Genomic DNA, 16430 nt, shown 5'->3' with positions numbered 1-16430 from the left:
AGTTTTGATCTTCCATGTCCCAAATCTTACCAAGAATCAAGCTTCGAATCTTTTAACTGGACCCACCAGATTTTCGATTTGGACTGTCATAAAAATCACTGACACTGCTGCACCCGAAGAAGTATTAAAAATTACGTTGCCATGTTGGAATGTAAGGTGTAACTTTGTGCATGAGGATTTAATTTAACCCAAAAGCCTACGTCCAAAGAGACATGCTTGTTGGCCCATATAACGGCTCATTCTTCACATCTGTATTTTAAGATGAACCCAACCCATAAGGTGGAGTTAAAGCCCTCTAACCAAATGAGCTACGAAGCCTCGAATCTGGTTATACGATTGTTTTTTGTTTATCTCATAAGAAATACAAATTAACTAACGAGTAATTTAACAGAAACTGATAATAATTCTTGTTGAGTGTGAGGTTAGATAAAGTGTTTAATGAAATAAATAGGGAAAAAGTACGTCGGAAATTCGTTTATATTAGAAGTAAACTGGGATTGAAAAAAAATTACAATCGAAGGGTGAGTTTGATTATCGAATTCGTTATACAATAAATACTAAAGTCATTAATTTTAATGGAAACTAAGGCTGCTATTGTTTACAACTGTTGTGATTGTGGCTTTTAAAAATGTTCTGCTTTAGAGGTGTTATTGGTTTATATATTTTGATTGATTTAGAAATCCATATAGTATTTATAAATCCAAGTAAAATATGTAAATCCAGAGGTTTTTCCTCGGATTTGAATCTTTGTATTTTTAACTAAAAAATTCAAACAAATCCATTCAAATCCATTATAAAATCAAATGTATCAGTAAATCCATACGATTGAATAACACTTGATTTGATACAGAATTTAGAAATCATTAAACCAATAACACATGATTTTAATACAGATTTGAAAATCATAGAACCAATAACACTAGATATAGTTTGGATTTTCAAATCCATTAAAATACAACAACCAATAATCCCTACTTACGCTTTTCGAAATTGACTGTTAACTTTAAAAAGTCTAAAACCACTAAATGCTAGCTTTTGTAGAACTTGAAGGCTTTAGAACAAACAAAAGTCACAAAAGCCTGATTAGCTAAATATTGACTGTGAAAGCTTTACAAGTGGTGAAAGTCTCAACAGCTTAATCCTCAATCGACCCTAAACTTTCTCTTTATAGACAGAAGACGTTTTAAATACGACAAAACAACTTATCGTTCTTGAGGCCGATGTTATATATTCGATTATGTCATATGAGGTCACATACTTTCTGTGATGCTGATACATCTTGTCTCGTCCCAAAACATCAATTGCTAATCAAATTATATTGTCTGTATATGTTGATTGATCGAGCGTGTTGATCGAACACGCTTCCTCGACCAGCGGTCTTTACGGTAAAAAATTGGGTTTGGAACGTTATTTTCGTCATTAAGTTCTATCATTTAGCGGATCAAACCTTTCTCGTCACGTGTTGGGCCTCCTACCTCACTCTGCATCGGGCCTTCTCGTACTACACCAGGTCTTCAAATTTGATGTCTTTTTAAAATTGATCATGATATTGATAGCGATGTGAAATACATCTTAAAATAAATATATAAGCCATTTTTTTTTTTTTTTTGACATCGAACGGCCATTCTATTACTTAGGAAAATATATAAGCCATTAAAACGAACACAATCATTATTTTAATATTGGGGTATATATTCCAAATCCATGGATGTTCAGACTAATCACTAAAGACTGAACCCACTAAAGAGTCCGGTCCACGGGTGGATTCACTCCGTATATTTAAATAAGGCCTAATACAGAGTTCGGATTCGAAACAATTCCACGACACTAAAACTGTGTGAGAACCACCCCTCGACACACAATCATAAGATTATAACTAGATTTTGACTTGGCTTTAATAACTAGATTTTGACCCGCGCTTTTGAAGCGTAGGTTTATTTTCCTCTTAATGTTTTTTATAAAATTTGGAAAATTTTGTGACATGTAATATGTTCATGTATTTTTATGATATTAATTTATTTTTATTTTATTCCTCAGTATTTATATATATAAAATTGAACTTGATTTAAAAAAAAAAAAAAAAAACTTAAAGTGGTATTTTTCAATCAATCTTCATTTATATGTACCGACTTTTTCAAAGAGTTTTTTTTAACAGATTTAACTTGTGAATAAACTATTATTATATTATTTTTAAAAAGTTTACTTATATTGAGAAAAAGAAATATTAATAATTATGTCTGAATGTTTATTAATATAAATATTAGAACTTGGCCCAAATGGTCCAAGCGAAAATATTTGTACCGACAAAACTCGGCCCAATATAAAACTCGACCCAAATGAAATATTTGTTCCGACAAAACGAACTTCCGCGTGCTGATCTTGGCCCAAATTAATAATTGGGAAGTATTTTGGTCATAACTTGCAAGATATTTTACCATTAGTTTGGCCCAATCAATATTTTAGGTAAATATCCATTTTAAGTATTTTATGTTGATAAAACTCATGGTAAAATAAATATTTTAGTTTTCTACCGACAAAACTCGTGGTCTTTGACCATCACGTTAAAAAAAACAGTAAAGGAAAGATAATTCTTTTGTCTGAGACGTTTCTTTTTCGGTAAAATTGTCTTCAGGTTCACCTCTGAAATGACGATTGAGATGCGATTCAAAGCTCCAAAAACACAAATCCATGGTGGTAATGACAGAATCAAGGTTGCTTGAAGAGGTGAACACGTTCTGTAGCAAATGAAAGAGCAACCGATTAATCTGATTTGGATCAAAGTCAAACCGACGATTCAGCACACGGAAGATCCACCAAGTGCTTCAACATTTTCCGATCTATTTAGGTGATATGCCTCTAACTTTTTCTTTTAGATTAAGCCTAGATTCTTTACACATCTGGAACACCGATCAAGATCTAAAAAAAAATTCTTAACTATTTTGCATGTCAGATCGAAGGGATGTTTGAGAAGAACCATGGTTTTGAGATGATTGTCGATATTTGAAAGACAACAAAACGGTAATATAATATCACTTCATGAAATTATCCATAGTTAACAGTTAATCTGAGATTTTTAAACTTCTAATGCTTATATTGTTATTCATGAAAACGATAACAATTATTATGAGATTTTTAGGTTGCGAACTGAAACTGGTAGTTAGGATAAGAACCGGATATTTTTTGATGATTGTTGATTGAAGTATGGTGTTTTTTTAGTTAGATGGAGTGTTTGAATTGTTCAAATACCTCCAATATTATTATTGTTCAAATTCCTACGGTTTTGTTTAAAGGGGTTAATTTTTTCTTTCTTTTCAGCAACAATGTACTCTCGGAGAAAATGAAATATTCCGATCACAACTATCATAGAGATGTCATTCGTCTATGGACAACAACATTAGTTTAAATTCAAAGATAAGTTACTTCCTGATACTTTTTCTTCTTTTACATTAATATAAAAGTGTAACTTACATATAAATATAGCTTGATTAGTTACAGATTTATTGACATGGGACATAGATGAGAAACTTTAGGTGTTTTATATTTGAGTCCGTTGACTAAAAAGTGTTACAATTCTTGACCTGGTCATGCAATTAAAAGTTTGAAGACACAGATTAATTAAGTTGAAGGACCATGGGACAAATACATAATGCCAAAGCAATACGAACCAATAAGTAAGTGCATTTTAGGAGGTTCAAATTGTATAGATTAGATTGCGAACTGATACTGGTAGCTAGGATAAAAACCGGAGATTGTTTGATGAATGTGGATTGAAGTGTGGTGTTTTTTTTGTCTGTTTGATGGACTGTTTGAATTGTTCAAATTCCTACAATATCCTTATTGTAAAAAACTTGTTTGAAACAAATTGTATTGCTTAAAAGTAAATAAAAAGCAGTATCAAATTGGAAGTAGTATAACTTGTCCTGAGAAACAAATGCAAAACGAAAATCAAAGATTCGCGAATATCTCTTTGAATACCACATTCATTGTTTGACGTTGAGGCTTGCCTTCAGCGTCGACAATCAAAATCTTCAGTCCTTTTTTAGAAGTCACTCTAGAAATAGCCACATATAGTTGCCCATGAGAGAAAACAGGTCTCGGTAGAAACAAACCAACCTCCGAAAGTGATTGACCTTGGCTTTTATTGATTGCTATAGCAAATGTCACAGCAATAGGTAGTTGCCTCCTCCTCATCTTGAACGGCAGTTTTTTATCTGAAGGTGTTATTGAGAGTCTAGGAAGAAAAACAGTGTAACCGACCTTTTCCCATGTAATGACTTTAGCCTGTATCATGAAGTCATACATTTCTGTAATTTGGAGTCTAGTACCGTTCATTAGTCCCCCTATAGGATCAATGTTTCTAAGCAACATCACAGGACACCCTATCTTCAATCTGAGACTATGGTTAGGTAAACCCGATGCCTTGATTTTGTTCAGAAAATCTGGAGTAAGAGCTTGGTCATTCTTTGAAAACCTGTCTGAAGAGTCTATAGAATCAGTGCTCAAATAGAACATTTCCTCACCTGCATTGACAACGAAAATTTTAACTTATAACAAACAAATCGTTAATTGAGAAGTCGGTAATCTAAACAAAAACGTATCCACAAACGAACCTGGCAGCTTGTCCAACATATGCTGATTAATCATGTTCACATCTTCATTAGTTGGACAAAGTATTTCTCTTTCTTGAAAAAACTTAGGTTCTCTATTCTGCAGTAAAGAAACATCATCCCCATATACTGCTTTGCTTATAGAATCTATTGGATCATCACCATCAAGAATAAAAAACTCATCTGGAATAGTGATTAGAGCTTCACCATCGTTTCCATCACCAATTTTTCCATCTCCAACATCTAAAATCCACTGCGAAAACTGCTGTAATTCTTTTGCATCTTCAGGTGTGAGATCATTTGACATCAGCCTCATGTTCTTTGTTAGCTCTAAAACTTTAACATGCTTCCAGAGATAAGAAGAATTAAGTGACTCCAGAACTATTTTCGGCCTTCCAGCTCCATGAATAACTGGCAGTACTTGTCTGAAATCTCCACCCAAGACAACTATTTTCCCGCCAAATGGTCTGTTATCTTTGTTTCCAATTATATCTGCCATGCTTCTATCCAAAGACTCAAAACAGTGCTTACTCATCATTGGAGCTTCGTCCCAGATGATAAGAGAGGCTGCTTTCACCAAATCCGCCTGATCAGTTCCTGGTACCAGATTGCAATAAAAAAACTCATATGGGTTTATAGGAATCCCGAATCTAGAATGTGCTGTTCTTCCTCCTGGTAGCAATAGAGAAGCTATTCCACTTGATGCCACATTCAGAAAAATTTCACCCCTCGATCTGATAGCAGCAGAAAGCAGCTTCCACAAGAAGGTTTTTCCAGTTCCACCAAACCCATAAACAAAAAACACACCTCCTTTCTTAGTAAAAACAACATCGGTAATCTCATCATAGATTTTCCTTTGCTCATCAGTGAGTTTTAGAAAGTCACGATCATGATCAGCTTTTAACTCCTCCCGGTTGTAACTGAGCTCATCCATAATCAGCACGTTTTCATTAATGATGTCTGGGATTGGCTGTGGCATAGAGGTCCAGTTAGCCAAAGAAGTTCCATTACTTTTTAAAATCTTTTCGATCTCTATAAGGGCTGCTTCTTTTTTTTCTTCATCCGACAAACAAAGATCTGCGTGTGTCACAAGTCAAGAATCGTTAAGTGGTGTTTTAGTAATAGAATCCACGCAATCAGACTCAAATAAATACCATATATTACCTGGTCGATGCAGTTGCTGTCTTCGTTTATATTGAATGTCCTTAGAAAGGAATTCCCAAGTATTCTCCCACACCTCTTCAGGCTTTGACAAAGTACCAGGCATTAACATGATCACAAATGCATGGCGCATGTATGATGTCGAACCAGTAAAACTTGTTCTCACAAGCTCATCAATATATTCTTGATCAGCTTCAAGTAGCCCTCTTGCAAACATGTCTCTTTATATGTTTCATAAACAACACCGTTGAAAGTTCTTATGTCCTTATCCTCAAACGGACCTTTAACAATGTTTAGCAAGACACGCATGTAATAAGCTTCTTCGATCTTACGTGGTGCATAATTGATTCTCCCAATATTAAATCCTTTCTTTCTATCATGAAAGTTCTTCTCCTTTTTATTCCAAGTAAACATTGTTGGAATCTCAGCTAAAGTCAGAGTCCGAGCAACTTCACTAACCTTGCACAATTCGAACCAGCTCAGAAACATAGTATTTTCAATGAGCTTTCGGCTGGTCACTTTTTCATATGTGTCATCATCCTTAAAAACAATGATCTGTTTTCCTGGTAGGTGAAATTGTATTCTATCAATTGGAGTTGATCTATAATGTATTGGGAACTGAAAGATCCTCCATCCACCTTCACTTGCAGATACATATCTGTAAAAAAATTATAGTCATAGATGTTAACTTTAAAATATTTTAAAAATCGAAATATAAGCAAAAACAGAGTCGAAATAATTTTCACCTGCAGTTAAAAAAGTCTTTGATCTCATTTTTACTCTCTTCTTTTGAAGCTGCATTTGTGCAAGTCTCAGAATTAGGCGCACTCACATCTGAAAAACATTAAAGCAAATCCATTAGTAGAGAGCAGACAATGTTATACAAAAAAAATACACTGCTCACAGCAGTTAAATAATTACTTCTAATGCACGTTAATCACCTGCTGGTACATAACTATTTTCTTTCGACGAACCATTATCTGGAGGTTCAACAGCAACAGTAACAGTAACACGATCCTGCCCTTTATTAATATACTTGAATAAGTATTTTACAGCACCATTCTGATTTCACCATTTCACATTAATGTGAGCTCGATAACGAAGAGACAACTCCTTGTTATAAGGTATGACATGGGTGTTGTCACACTTGAATCCTTTTTTCTCTATAAATCCATTCCCCTCTTTCCTTCTTCTATAAGCTGGAAATCCTTCCTTGTTCACATATGTTTTTTCAACATGAGGCTTAGGATACTGCTTCGAACATTGTCCATTCTCCATGCATGGGGAGTTCAAATTAGCAGCTCCACAAGGACCATGGATCATCATGTCCTTAACCACTTCATAAAGCTCTGGGTCTTTTTCTTTATCTGGAATTTCTGCTGAGATGATTTTGTCAATGTCATCGTTTGTTCTAATCTTGGAATAAGGATGCATGAATAACAGAATGTGTGCATGGGGTAGGCCACGTTTCTGGAACTCAATCGTATACATTGCTGCAAAAAAAAAAAATTAGACTGATAAATTACAGACCAAAAACAGGAATGGTCAAATCGTACTGAATAACTCACCCGAAGATGTCTTCCCCAAAAGTTGTTTACATGTTAAATTTGTCATAAGAGATTCCAATTTGATTTTAAAGATTCTGGAGAGAATCTCTGGCCTATCTTCAGCAGTAAGCTTTCTGGGTTGTAGATGCCTGGTGATCTCCGGCCATTTAGGATTGCAAGTAAATGTTATAAAGTAGTCAGGAAACCCAAAATATTTACAGATAGCCATGGCATCTAAATATATATTCTTCATGTATCTTGCTCCTCCCGTAAAGGATGCTGGTAGCACAAATCGACTTCCTTGGTCATGCATATCTGTTTTGCCCGAGTTTTCAGCTTGTTGGATAGAGTCATAGCTGTCCGATCTGAGACTTTTCTGGTTCATTCTAAGGTAAAACAGCCTGTTCGCCTCAATTGTTGTATAACCATCGACCAAAAATTGCTGAAACAATCTTCTCGAATGGAGAAGAGTATGACACTCATTCTCTCTTTCTTGTAAACGAAACGCATACCATTGTCTCATGCTGAGTGCCATCCTCTTTAGCTTTGCTGTTGCGTCCGTTTCCCTCTTTTGAATCCCAAGTCTGAACCCATCTTCACCATATGTAAAGATCAGAGGATATTGAAGAGCCAGATAAGCAGGGTGAATTTCACTAATCCTCTTAAGCCATCCCGTCTGTTTCTCTTGCAACACAATATCCCTTTTATCCATGTCCAAATTGAAATCTCCAGGAATTAGTGCAGCTACTTCAGATGCGGTAGGAGTATCATATGTTCTTCCATCTTTCTCTCGACTACTAATGATACGCATATGAAATGTCTGGTCAGGATTAGTGTCAAATCGATCACGTGCTGATCTAAATTGATGGACATAGGGGTTGCACTCGTCTTTCATAGCCATTAACGCCTGTATAACTTTTTTCCTAAGTTCATCTTTCCTTGCTTTTTCAGTTGATTTCTTGTATTTTCTGAGAAAAATATAAACACGAGGTCGTCTAGATTAGTTCAAACTCATTTATTAACGAAAATCATATCTCAAACTGGTTAAACTATGAATCAAAAAATTACCCGAGAATACCAGATCGGTTGACTATCTCATTTTCTGTGTCAACAATATAAAGATGACCAAAATTGGGTTCACCGTTTGGTGGCTTTAGACTACCCATCAAATGGTAGTTCTCTCCTTGAATCTGAAACATCTGAGGGCCAATACCTTTTTTAACAGAGCGGTCCACTTTCCCACCAAGAGCGGTCCACTTTCCCACCAAGAGATGTAAATGAGAAAACCATGTTGATAACTCTAATATTCTCACGAAAATATCTACTCATTTCATCATCCTCTGTCAAAAATCTTTTCAATATGGCGGGGGAATCTTTTAACAGTGGCAGCTGAACCTGACCGTGCCCACAACACATTGAAAATTTAGGTTTACGGGCATATCTCTTCCTGTTTATGCGCTCACCATACCACATGATAGCCCCACAATGCTCACATTTATGTGTTGCATCACCTTCGTCGATGTATCCTGAAAGTGGAAAAAAATGAACAAAACTAATTGGTAAATTATAGGCAAGCACAGTCAATGAAACGAATTAAAAAAATAAAAATTTAGCCTAGTGTTTTTCCCCTTCGAAGAAGTTTTCCTTTTGGAGGGTCCAACTGTGTCTGATTCTTTTGACATAATGTCAAAATTCACATTTGATTCAGATTCTGTGTCACTTTCTTCACTGCTGCAATCATAATGTTGTTTTCCTTCGACTTCATATGCACCTTTTATTTTAAAAATTTCATGTTAAGTTCTTTAGCTATTCTCTATATTTTTAACATTAAAGAACATTAAACTATCCATAGGATTCGTGCATATTAATTACCCTCGTAATCATGATATATAGATTCATCATTTTCTTCACTCGAGTATCCATCACCATGAAGACCAACTCCTTCTGTTTCTGTTGCTATAAAACAAAGCATGAAAGATATATAAATTCCTCAAAACAATGTAAACATACAGATATATAAATTTCTCAAAACAATGTATACATAATCAGTGAATTCAATACGCTCTTTATAACATAAACAACATACCATGAACAGTTTTTGTTTTTTTTTTTCCAGAGGCAACAGCTTTTCCTTTTCCTTTTTCTGAAAACAAACAGATTTTATAAATTATGCAGACATAATGTTATGATCTTGATAACTTCCCAAGGCTTCTCAGAAAAAAATCACTATCAATTCAGCGACAATTGATAACTATCAAAAGCACAAGCAGAAACTTCAGGCTCGCAGATTTAGGTCTTCTTGCCTGCTTCAGCCTCCAAATCAGTCATCTTCTCCACCTTGATAGTTTTTAGCGAAGATTCTTTGAAGTCGAAGTGATATCTCGTGGTGGGTCTGACCATGCTCCCTTTCTCTTCGTGGATGGTGTGGACAATCCTTCAATGTGTTCTTCATTGTCAAGGAGATTGACAGAGTTCTGCAAAATAAGAAACATAAACTTTAGCAAATCTCATTTTTAATACAACAAATGCATTAAAATTTATAATAATGCACATCACTCAAAATAAGAATACAGTCATACCTCTTCTCCACTTGTAAGAGCTAGATCTTGATCAAACTCAGAACTCTCAACATTGGCTGACTCAGTGAAAACAATTTGGCTTTCACGGTAGATTTTCCCAACCTTGTAGATTTCAGATCCATACGAAACATGTTCCTTTTCCACAGAAATTCCAAATGTGAAAGTCTTTCCAACAACAGCAAGAATGGCGTCAGGCAAATCTGTAGGATCCTCAAGCTTGATGTCAAAAAGACCAAATCAGAATATATTAGTAACAACTCAAGAATCTCAAAAATAACTCAAAATAGACACTATGTAATGCATACCTCATCAAATGATCCATTCAAGAGAGTCGCAGCCGATTCGACGATCATTCCCTTGGCAATTTGGTCCAGTAACATCAGTTTTGTTTCTCCTGTGTCATCCTTAACAATCAAATGGAGCTTCAACCTACAAAAAACAAAAACATCAGTAAGCAGATTGCGTAAATGAGAGTCTAATTAAGAATGTTTCAAAATACATACGGTTTGAATATACAAAGTGTTCTAAAATTCTCACCTTGGTGACACACTTGAAACATTCTCTTTGCACACCTCACACCACCAGAGATGTGTAGTGACCTCCTTTCCATGAATTGTCTTAACTAAAGTTCCCACTTTCACCACCTTTTTGTTGCATGTGCAGCAACCAAAGTAATACCAGCCCCAATCCGAGTCAATAGCACATACTTTGCACTCGACCAAGCACTTCTCCACCTAGTAAATAAGGTGGTTTTTAAATATAATTGAATCACTATAAGAAACAAACAACTTCAATAAAAAACGAATGGTTACCTGAGTGGATTCAAGAAGTCCATGGATGGTTCTCTTGGGAAAGAGCATCCATTTGTCACGCTTGTCTTGGATACTTTTCACCTCTTCCAAATCAAGTGTTTCATCACGACCCTCACAAATGGCGAGGGTTTTAACCTCATCAACAAACCTAACAAACGTTTATAACCAAATAATATAAGAGAGTAGTTCAAAATTACATGTATAGGCAGTAATTATCATATAATTAAAAAAAAACACTACATTTGTTTGAAAGCCGCAGTTTCTGCTATGTCAGGATTAATCAAGAGCAGTGATGCCTCAAAAGCATTGGTGATTTGGAGTTCACCTGCAGACTTTATAAAAGTAAATAAATATTATAACACGTTCCTTACAAACCTTATTATAAGGTCATTAATAGATTGAAGTAATCTTATACCTCTAAATCTCCCGATCTTTGCAAACCTTATTAGACAAATGGGCTTCCCTTCTTCGTCTATACTACACCCCTCGTAGAGGATCTCCGCAAATTTACCCCACAGACAGCAGGGAACACGAGCATCACTATTTAAAATATAAAGAAAAATATCAGCATCACCAATTTAACTTGATATCTAAAAAAAAATAGTTTGTTCAGGAATACAAACTTCATGTCGCGAAGGGTAAACTCCACTTTCATTCTTGGTTTGCCTGAGACTTGAATAGTTTCAAGATCTCCCAAGTCCATAACTTGACCAATCACATCTTCAAAAAAACCCATCAATACTTAGCCAGAGGCCACGAGAGTACAATAGATAAGAAGATTGTGTAAATAATTACCAATGAGAAAACATGTTTTCAGTGATCCACCCAAAACAGTCTAGAAGTCCACCAAGCTTAGAAACATGTCTTCGTTGATAAGAGGAGACCTTGTGATTGCCGTATTCTGAATGATGCTCATTTTGAAGGGATGATCGGTTGCTCGGTACATGCCAGTTGAAGGACCGAGGGTGAAATTCTGAATGTGACTCCATGCTCCAACAGGAAGAAGGCGACCTTTACTCTCCATGTAAGTTCTCTTGCAAGAGGCATGTTTTTTACATCCCTAGTTCAGGTTGAAAAAAAAAGAAAGTTAGTGAACAAACGTAAAGCTATATATTACGCTAAACAACAAATAACAAAACACGTATTAGAACACTCACAGCTTCATCGGATAGCACCATCTCGAGGGTGTCCCCGTGCACTGGTTTGTACTGCTTCCAAGAGTGCAGAACCTTCACATGTACTTTCCAGCCACTCTTGAAGGGTTTCACATCTTTCAAAGGGGTCACTTTCATTGCGGCATACATTTTTTTTTTGATTGCTAATGTAGTTGTAAGTAAATGTGAGAAAGCTTAGGCATGTTGTAGGTGTTTATATAGCAGTAGGTTAATCGATGGTTCTAAATGTCTGGTCAAAAAATATCTCTCATATATTCTTAATTCAATATAGGAAACCCTTAGAGTATTGATCAAGAAAAATATTTAGAGATCGATATTGTTTGCGGTTGTTTACATATCTTAACAATATTTACAATTCTGTTGGTTTAGATATCTTTTTAACATAAACGAATGAAATGAAACAAATATTTGGATAGTTATTACGTATGCTTCATGGGCAAGCTATTATGCTTCATGGGCAAGCTCGTATATTTTTATTCATTAAAGGGAAAATCGTTAGAGAATTTATACTGTTAAGATATGTTATACTGTTACCGAATTTTTGAATATCTGCTTGCTATGGGCCATTTAGACAAATCGGTTAGGGGAAAATCGTTTGGGCCTACATTCAGGCATGGGCCAATTCAAAAACTTTGACACATAATGTGTTGATAGTAATTCATGTAAATACCCTTTATTATTCTTCGAAATGTAAGGAAGCTTTAAAAAAAAAAAGGCAGATTAAGGTAAAAAGATAATAGGATACTGGTTTAATAGTATAGATTTCTTTTCGGTGAATGTTTGGGGAATGTACCTGGCCAACCGGAATATTTGGGGATTATAATTTCTTTTTGTCACCTAAGATTTTATCCATTTAATTACAGGTTTTCTATCTCTATCAAAAAATTATATATCTAATAACATTTGAGAATCTTTTAGCAAAATAAATAAAATAAATAACATTTTAGAATCAGTCCGCCTATGTCAGATATTATAATCTAACTACGTTTATTAAATTTCCTCTTTGTGTAATTATACGTAACAGCAGTGGATCACCTGAACATTAACATTGATATAAGAAATATTACACGAGCAAATTAATTATCATGCTTATGAAGTTGGATCACCACAATTATTTCGTGTCATTTTCTTTTCTTTTCTGTTAATTTTTTTATTATTATTCTTATATACAAAACGAAAATATGACTATTCACCCGTGTCAAAAAACTACTATTATTAGTTTATTATTTAGATCATATACATAATCAATCAAATACGAATGGGTTTGTTGGATGCTACGCCGTTATTCACTTTTCTCTCATCCAGCTTAGTTTGCTTTTCCCCCTGCACTCTAAGCTACAAAATGCCTTGTCCCCCCCCTGCGACAAAAAGTACAAATATAACATTTTCTGTCATATGTGATAAATGATTAATTGTACGATATCATGGAGATATCTAATTATATAAATTACACTTTGCTTTTTTCCTAGGCTGTCTACCTCAGCAGCCAGGTCAATAATTCAGGCGATGTCATGACAGTCATGACGACACGTGTCCTTTAAATGATGCTGTGCGTTTTGTTGTCGGTCTTTTTCAGAATTTTTGTGCTTTTTGCTTAATCTCTTATCCGGCCCGATAGACAGCAAGACCAACACACAAATTTTAGGGTTAGTGATCTTCTTCCACGAAGAAGCGTCTTCTCCTTCTTTCTCTGATATATCTATGGAGTTCGAGATGTTTAATTGTTTTGTGGATCTTTGACGTTTTGTCTTATCTTCTAATCTACGGAAACAATATTCATCGCCTTATCATACTCCTTAAATCCATCACCCCCTTCGAGCACGATCTGTTCTTCAATGCACCTTATTCCTCTCCATCGGCAAGGCAAGTTCATTTCTAGCTGGAAAGTCGGAACCAGGTACATATTACTGAGGTTACAACACTGTGGTTAGCGATTATAATACTCATCTGTTTCCAGTTCCTTTTGGATCTGTGAGCTTGATTATAAGATTGGTTATAAAGCAATTTGTTTTCATCTGTTTAGCTATTGATCAATCTTATTCCAGTTTGTTTTTTATTGTCTTCAAACCCTCTACAGTGTTAGATTAAAGTCTACAACTTCTGGAACTTTCTTTGTCTTAGGTTTGTGCTCTTCTTTATTGGAAGACGATACGCAGAAAAAGCGAGCATAACACGCTTTGTTGGCTTTTGTTGCAGAAAAGAGTTTATTTGATACTTGAGTATGCTGCTAGAGACGAGCTGCTACTGTTAGTCTCCCTTCCTTCAACAGTCAAGTCGAACTTTTGTTGGTGAAAAACTGACATCTTTATATGTTTACTTTGATAGTGTGTTGCATGATTGGCAAGGGCTCTCTCATCTATTGCCATGGAAGCATGTGATACACAGAGATATCAAACCAGAAAATCTGTTAATCGGTGCTCAGGTTAGACAAGTTTTTACCGTTTTTTGCATTGGTATTTAATCTGAAACCAGCTTAATAACAATGTTCGTGGACTTTTAAATATCAGGGTGAGCGCAAGATTGCAGACTTTGGTTGGTCAGTGCGTACATTTAACCGCAGAAAGACAATGTGTGGCACATTTGATTACCTTCCTCCTGAGATGGGTAAAGTTAAAGACTTTGCTTGAAAGTTAATTCTGCTATGACATGAATTAATTTTAACAATGACCATTTGATTCTTTTTGTAATAGTTGAAAGCGTAAAATATACAATGAACAATCACATTTAATCTTCTCTATTTGAAAAATCCATTGTACCCATCAGAAGAAACCTTCCAATCCCCGCCGGTGTCTTCCTAAAAATACAGAGACTTTCTATAAAGTGGAACTACATCGACTGCCCAAAGTGGAGCTTGGTTTCCCTGGAGTGGAACAAGACTTTTGAATTCACGTAAGTTTGCTTCTTCTGCTTTAGTTTCATTCTAGATCAGTATTTTCGTCAGTGATGATCCTGTTTTATTATAAGCTTTCACTTACTTTAAGCTTATTCAATCTTTTTTTTTTCGCTACAAATCTCTCTGCAGCTTATCATCCTAGATATTCAGTAATAGTTCTTGGCCTAACTACAGGTGAGTGAGAATAAGTGTCTCGGGTACATCTTATTTTGAATTAGGACTCCACTGAAGAAGTCGTTCAACATCTTAGTGGAAACGAAAACGTTTTCAGCTTTTTATTTACCTGACAAAGATCCCGCGCGTACATGCTTCTATCTAGAGGGTAATGAATCGGGACCAGCATGAGATCTGACTCCAGGTTATGATGATGCGGACAGTGAGCAACTGAAATCTACACAGTACTCAGCAGAAGCTTAGCTTCCAGAAGCAGTTACAACGGTGATGATCTCGCCATGATGGCTTACTGGGATACGTGATGGCTTACTAGGATGCTAGAAAATATTTGGAGCAAGACGAAAGAAGCAACATGTTACAGTACTTATCTTTCTACAGGAGTGGAACTAGAACTGTAGAAGTAACATCATGGCTGTATTTGTAGCTATGCTGGAGAATCCTTCCACACGCACAAGATGAGGCCAGGGAGATAATTTAATGGTAGATATAATAGAGATGGTGACTACGACTTTGTTTATATTGAAATTTGCTTTCTGTACCATTAAACAACTTTAGATTTATATTGTTTTAAATTATAAATGGCTCTCTGTGCATTTTTTTTGAAATATATAAGAAAAATATACCAAATGTACAAGAATATTTTATGAAGCAAAACAAACTAAGGTAAGAAACAAATTACTTTTCCCCACCTAATGAAGAAACACATGAAAACTTCATGTCAAATATTTGAAGGAAAGAGCAATACGAAGACGGTAAAAATTCAGCCTACGTAAGGTCAACCCCATGTTTTATAGAAGGCAAGAAACTTACGATACCTTCCCTGTTGGAATGTCACTTAGACGTTTCGCGTTGTGTGATTCGATTTGAAAACCTTGGTCTATCAAGGGTAAACCTAAACCCCTATGTGATTTGATTACAGAAAATAACAACATAAATAAGAAAATCATAAATAAATCAAAGTGTAAAGATTTTTGTATTATAGCCGAAAAGATTTTTTGGTTTTATCAAAATCTCACTTATTATATTATTTTTATATACTTTCAAGATTTTGGTTGAATTGATTAAAAGATGTAAATCGTTAATTATTAGTTTTGTAATTTAAAGATATAAAAATTCAACATAAATAATTTTTTTTTAGATCAATCAAATTATAAAAAAGCCTTCAAACAAAAACAAATGATTTTCAATTGTTGGTTCTGTCATTAAACTAACTGTTGAATTTTATTTACAGTACATATATTATATTGAAGAAAAACTATTAATTATATTGATCCTAACCTTTTTGGTTGGATTTGAAAATATCAAAAAGTGACATGAACAAACAATAAAATTATAAAAAAATGTGAAATAAAATATTTAAATTAATTTAGTATAACATATGATAACTTAGCAATCACTTGAACTATATGTTGCAAACATCAAACAATAATTTATAAAAACTCACTAGAGCTTTATTTCAACCTTTAGGAACTTAGTTTCATA

The 16430-nt window shown here is 34.8% G+C and overlaps 4 protein-coding genes across 4 annotated transcripts; all 4 read right to left on the bottom strand.

The window, feature by feature from the left end:
* Positions 1-3321: 3321 nt before the first annotated feature.
* LOC125583553 (ATP-dependent DNA helicase PIF1-like) lies at positions 3322-4551 on the bottom strand. The gene has a single exon (XM_048750650.1). The coding sequence runs from the start codon at positions 4510-4512 to the stop codon at positions 3946-3948; it is 567 nt and encodes a 188-aa protein (XP_048606607.1). The 5' UTR covers positions 4513-4551; the 3' UTR covers positions 3322-3945.
* On the bottom strand, positions 4546-5586 carry LOC125583070 (ATP-dependent DNA helicase PIF2-like). Its single transcript, XM_048749614.1, has one exon. The coding sequence runs from the start codon at positions 5584-5586 to the stop codon at positions 4546-4548; it is 1041 nt and encodes a 346-aa protein (XP_048605571.1).
* A 344-nt stretch (positions 5587-5930) lies between these two features.
* Positions 5931-9643, bottom strand: LOC106433499. The gene is made up of 9 exons (XM_013874323.3): positions 9619-9643; positions 9188-9271; positions 8711-8841; positions 8384-8571; positions 7337-8283; positions 6849-7261; positions 6710-6785; positions 6515-6602; positions 5931-6426 (listed from the first exon to the last, which is right to left on the bottom strand). The coding sequence occupies exons 1-9, from the start codon at positions 9641-9643 to the stop codon at positions 5931-5933; spliced, it is 2448 nt and encodes an 815-aa protein (XP_013729777.3).
* Positions 9644-9663: 20 nt separating this feature from the next.
* On the bottom strand, positions 9664-11442 carry LOC106433496 (replication protein A 70 kDa DNA-binding subunit B-like). Its single transcript, XM_022711976.1, has 8 exons — positions 11330-11442; positions 11122-11246; positions 10947-11031; positions 10707-10854; positions 10432-10628; positions 10200-10323; positions 9895-10110; positions 9664-9789 (listed from the first exon to the last, which is right to left on the bottom strand). Exons 1-8 carry the CDS (start codon positions 11440-11442, stop codon positions 9664-9666), a joined length of 1134 nt encoding a protein of 377 aa, XP_022567697.1.
* Positions 11443-16430: the final 4988 nt, after the last annotated feature.

The sequence above is a fragment of the Brassica napus genome, chromosome C3, assembly GCF_020379485.1.
Source record: "Brassica napus cultivar Da-Ae chromosome C3, Da-Ae, whole genome shotgun sequence".
Taxonomy (NCBI): Eukaryota; Viridiplantae; Streptophyta; class Magnoliopsida; order Brassicales; family Brassicaceae; genus Brassica; species Brassica napus.
The sequence above is the reverse complement of the archived record's forward strand: the minus strand, read 5'-3'. Positions and strand labels throughout refer to the sequence as shown.

Excerpts from the sequence above, each read along its gene's own strand:
- LOC125583553 (XM_048750650.1), bottom strand. The coding sequence starts at position 4,512 with ATGTTCTATTTGAGCACTGATTCTATAGACTCTTCAGACAGGTTTTCA.
- LOC125583070 (XM_048749614.1), bottom strand. The coding sequence starts at position 5,586 with ATGCCACAGCCAATCCCAGACATCATTAATGAAAACGTGCTGATTATG.
- LOC106433499 (XM_013874323.3), bottom strand. The coding sequence starts at position 9,643 with ATGACTGATTTGGAGGCTGAAGCAG. Across the intron at positions 9,272-9,618 it reads TGATTTGGAGGCTGAAGCAG|CAACAGAAACAGAAGGAGTT; the intron begins GCAAGAAGACCT and ends TTTGTTTTATAG. Across the intron at positions 8,572-8,710 it reads TGTGTTGTGGGCACGGTCAG|TGGACCGCTCTTGGTGGGAA; the intron begins GTTCAGCTGCCA and ends TTGGTGGGAAAG.
- LOC106433496 (XM_022711976.1), bottom strand. The coding sequence starts at position 11,442 with ATGGGTTTTTTTGAAGATGTGATTGGTCAAGTTATGGACTTGGGAGAT. Across the intron at positions 11,032-11,121 it reads AAAGATCGGGAGATTTAGAG|GTGAACTCCAAATCACCAAT; the intron begins GTATAAGATTAC and ends TAAAGTCTGCAG. Across the intron at positions 10,111-10,199 it reads TGAATGGATCATTTGATGAG|CTTGAGGATCCTACAGATTT; the intron begins GTATGCATTACA and ends TTTGACATCAAG.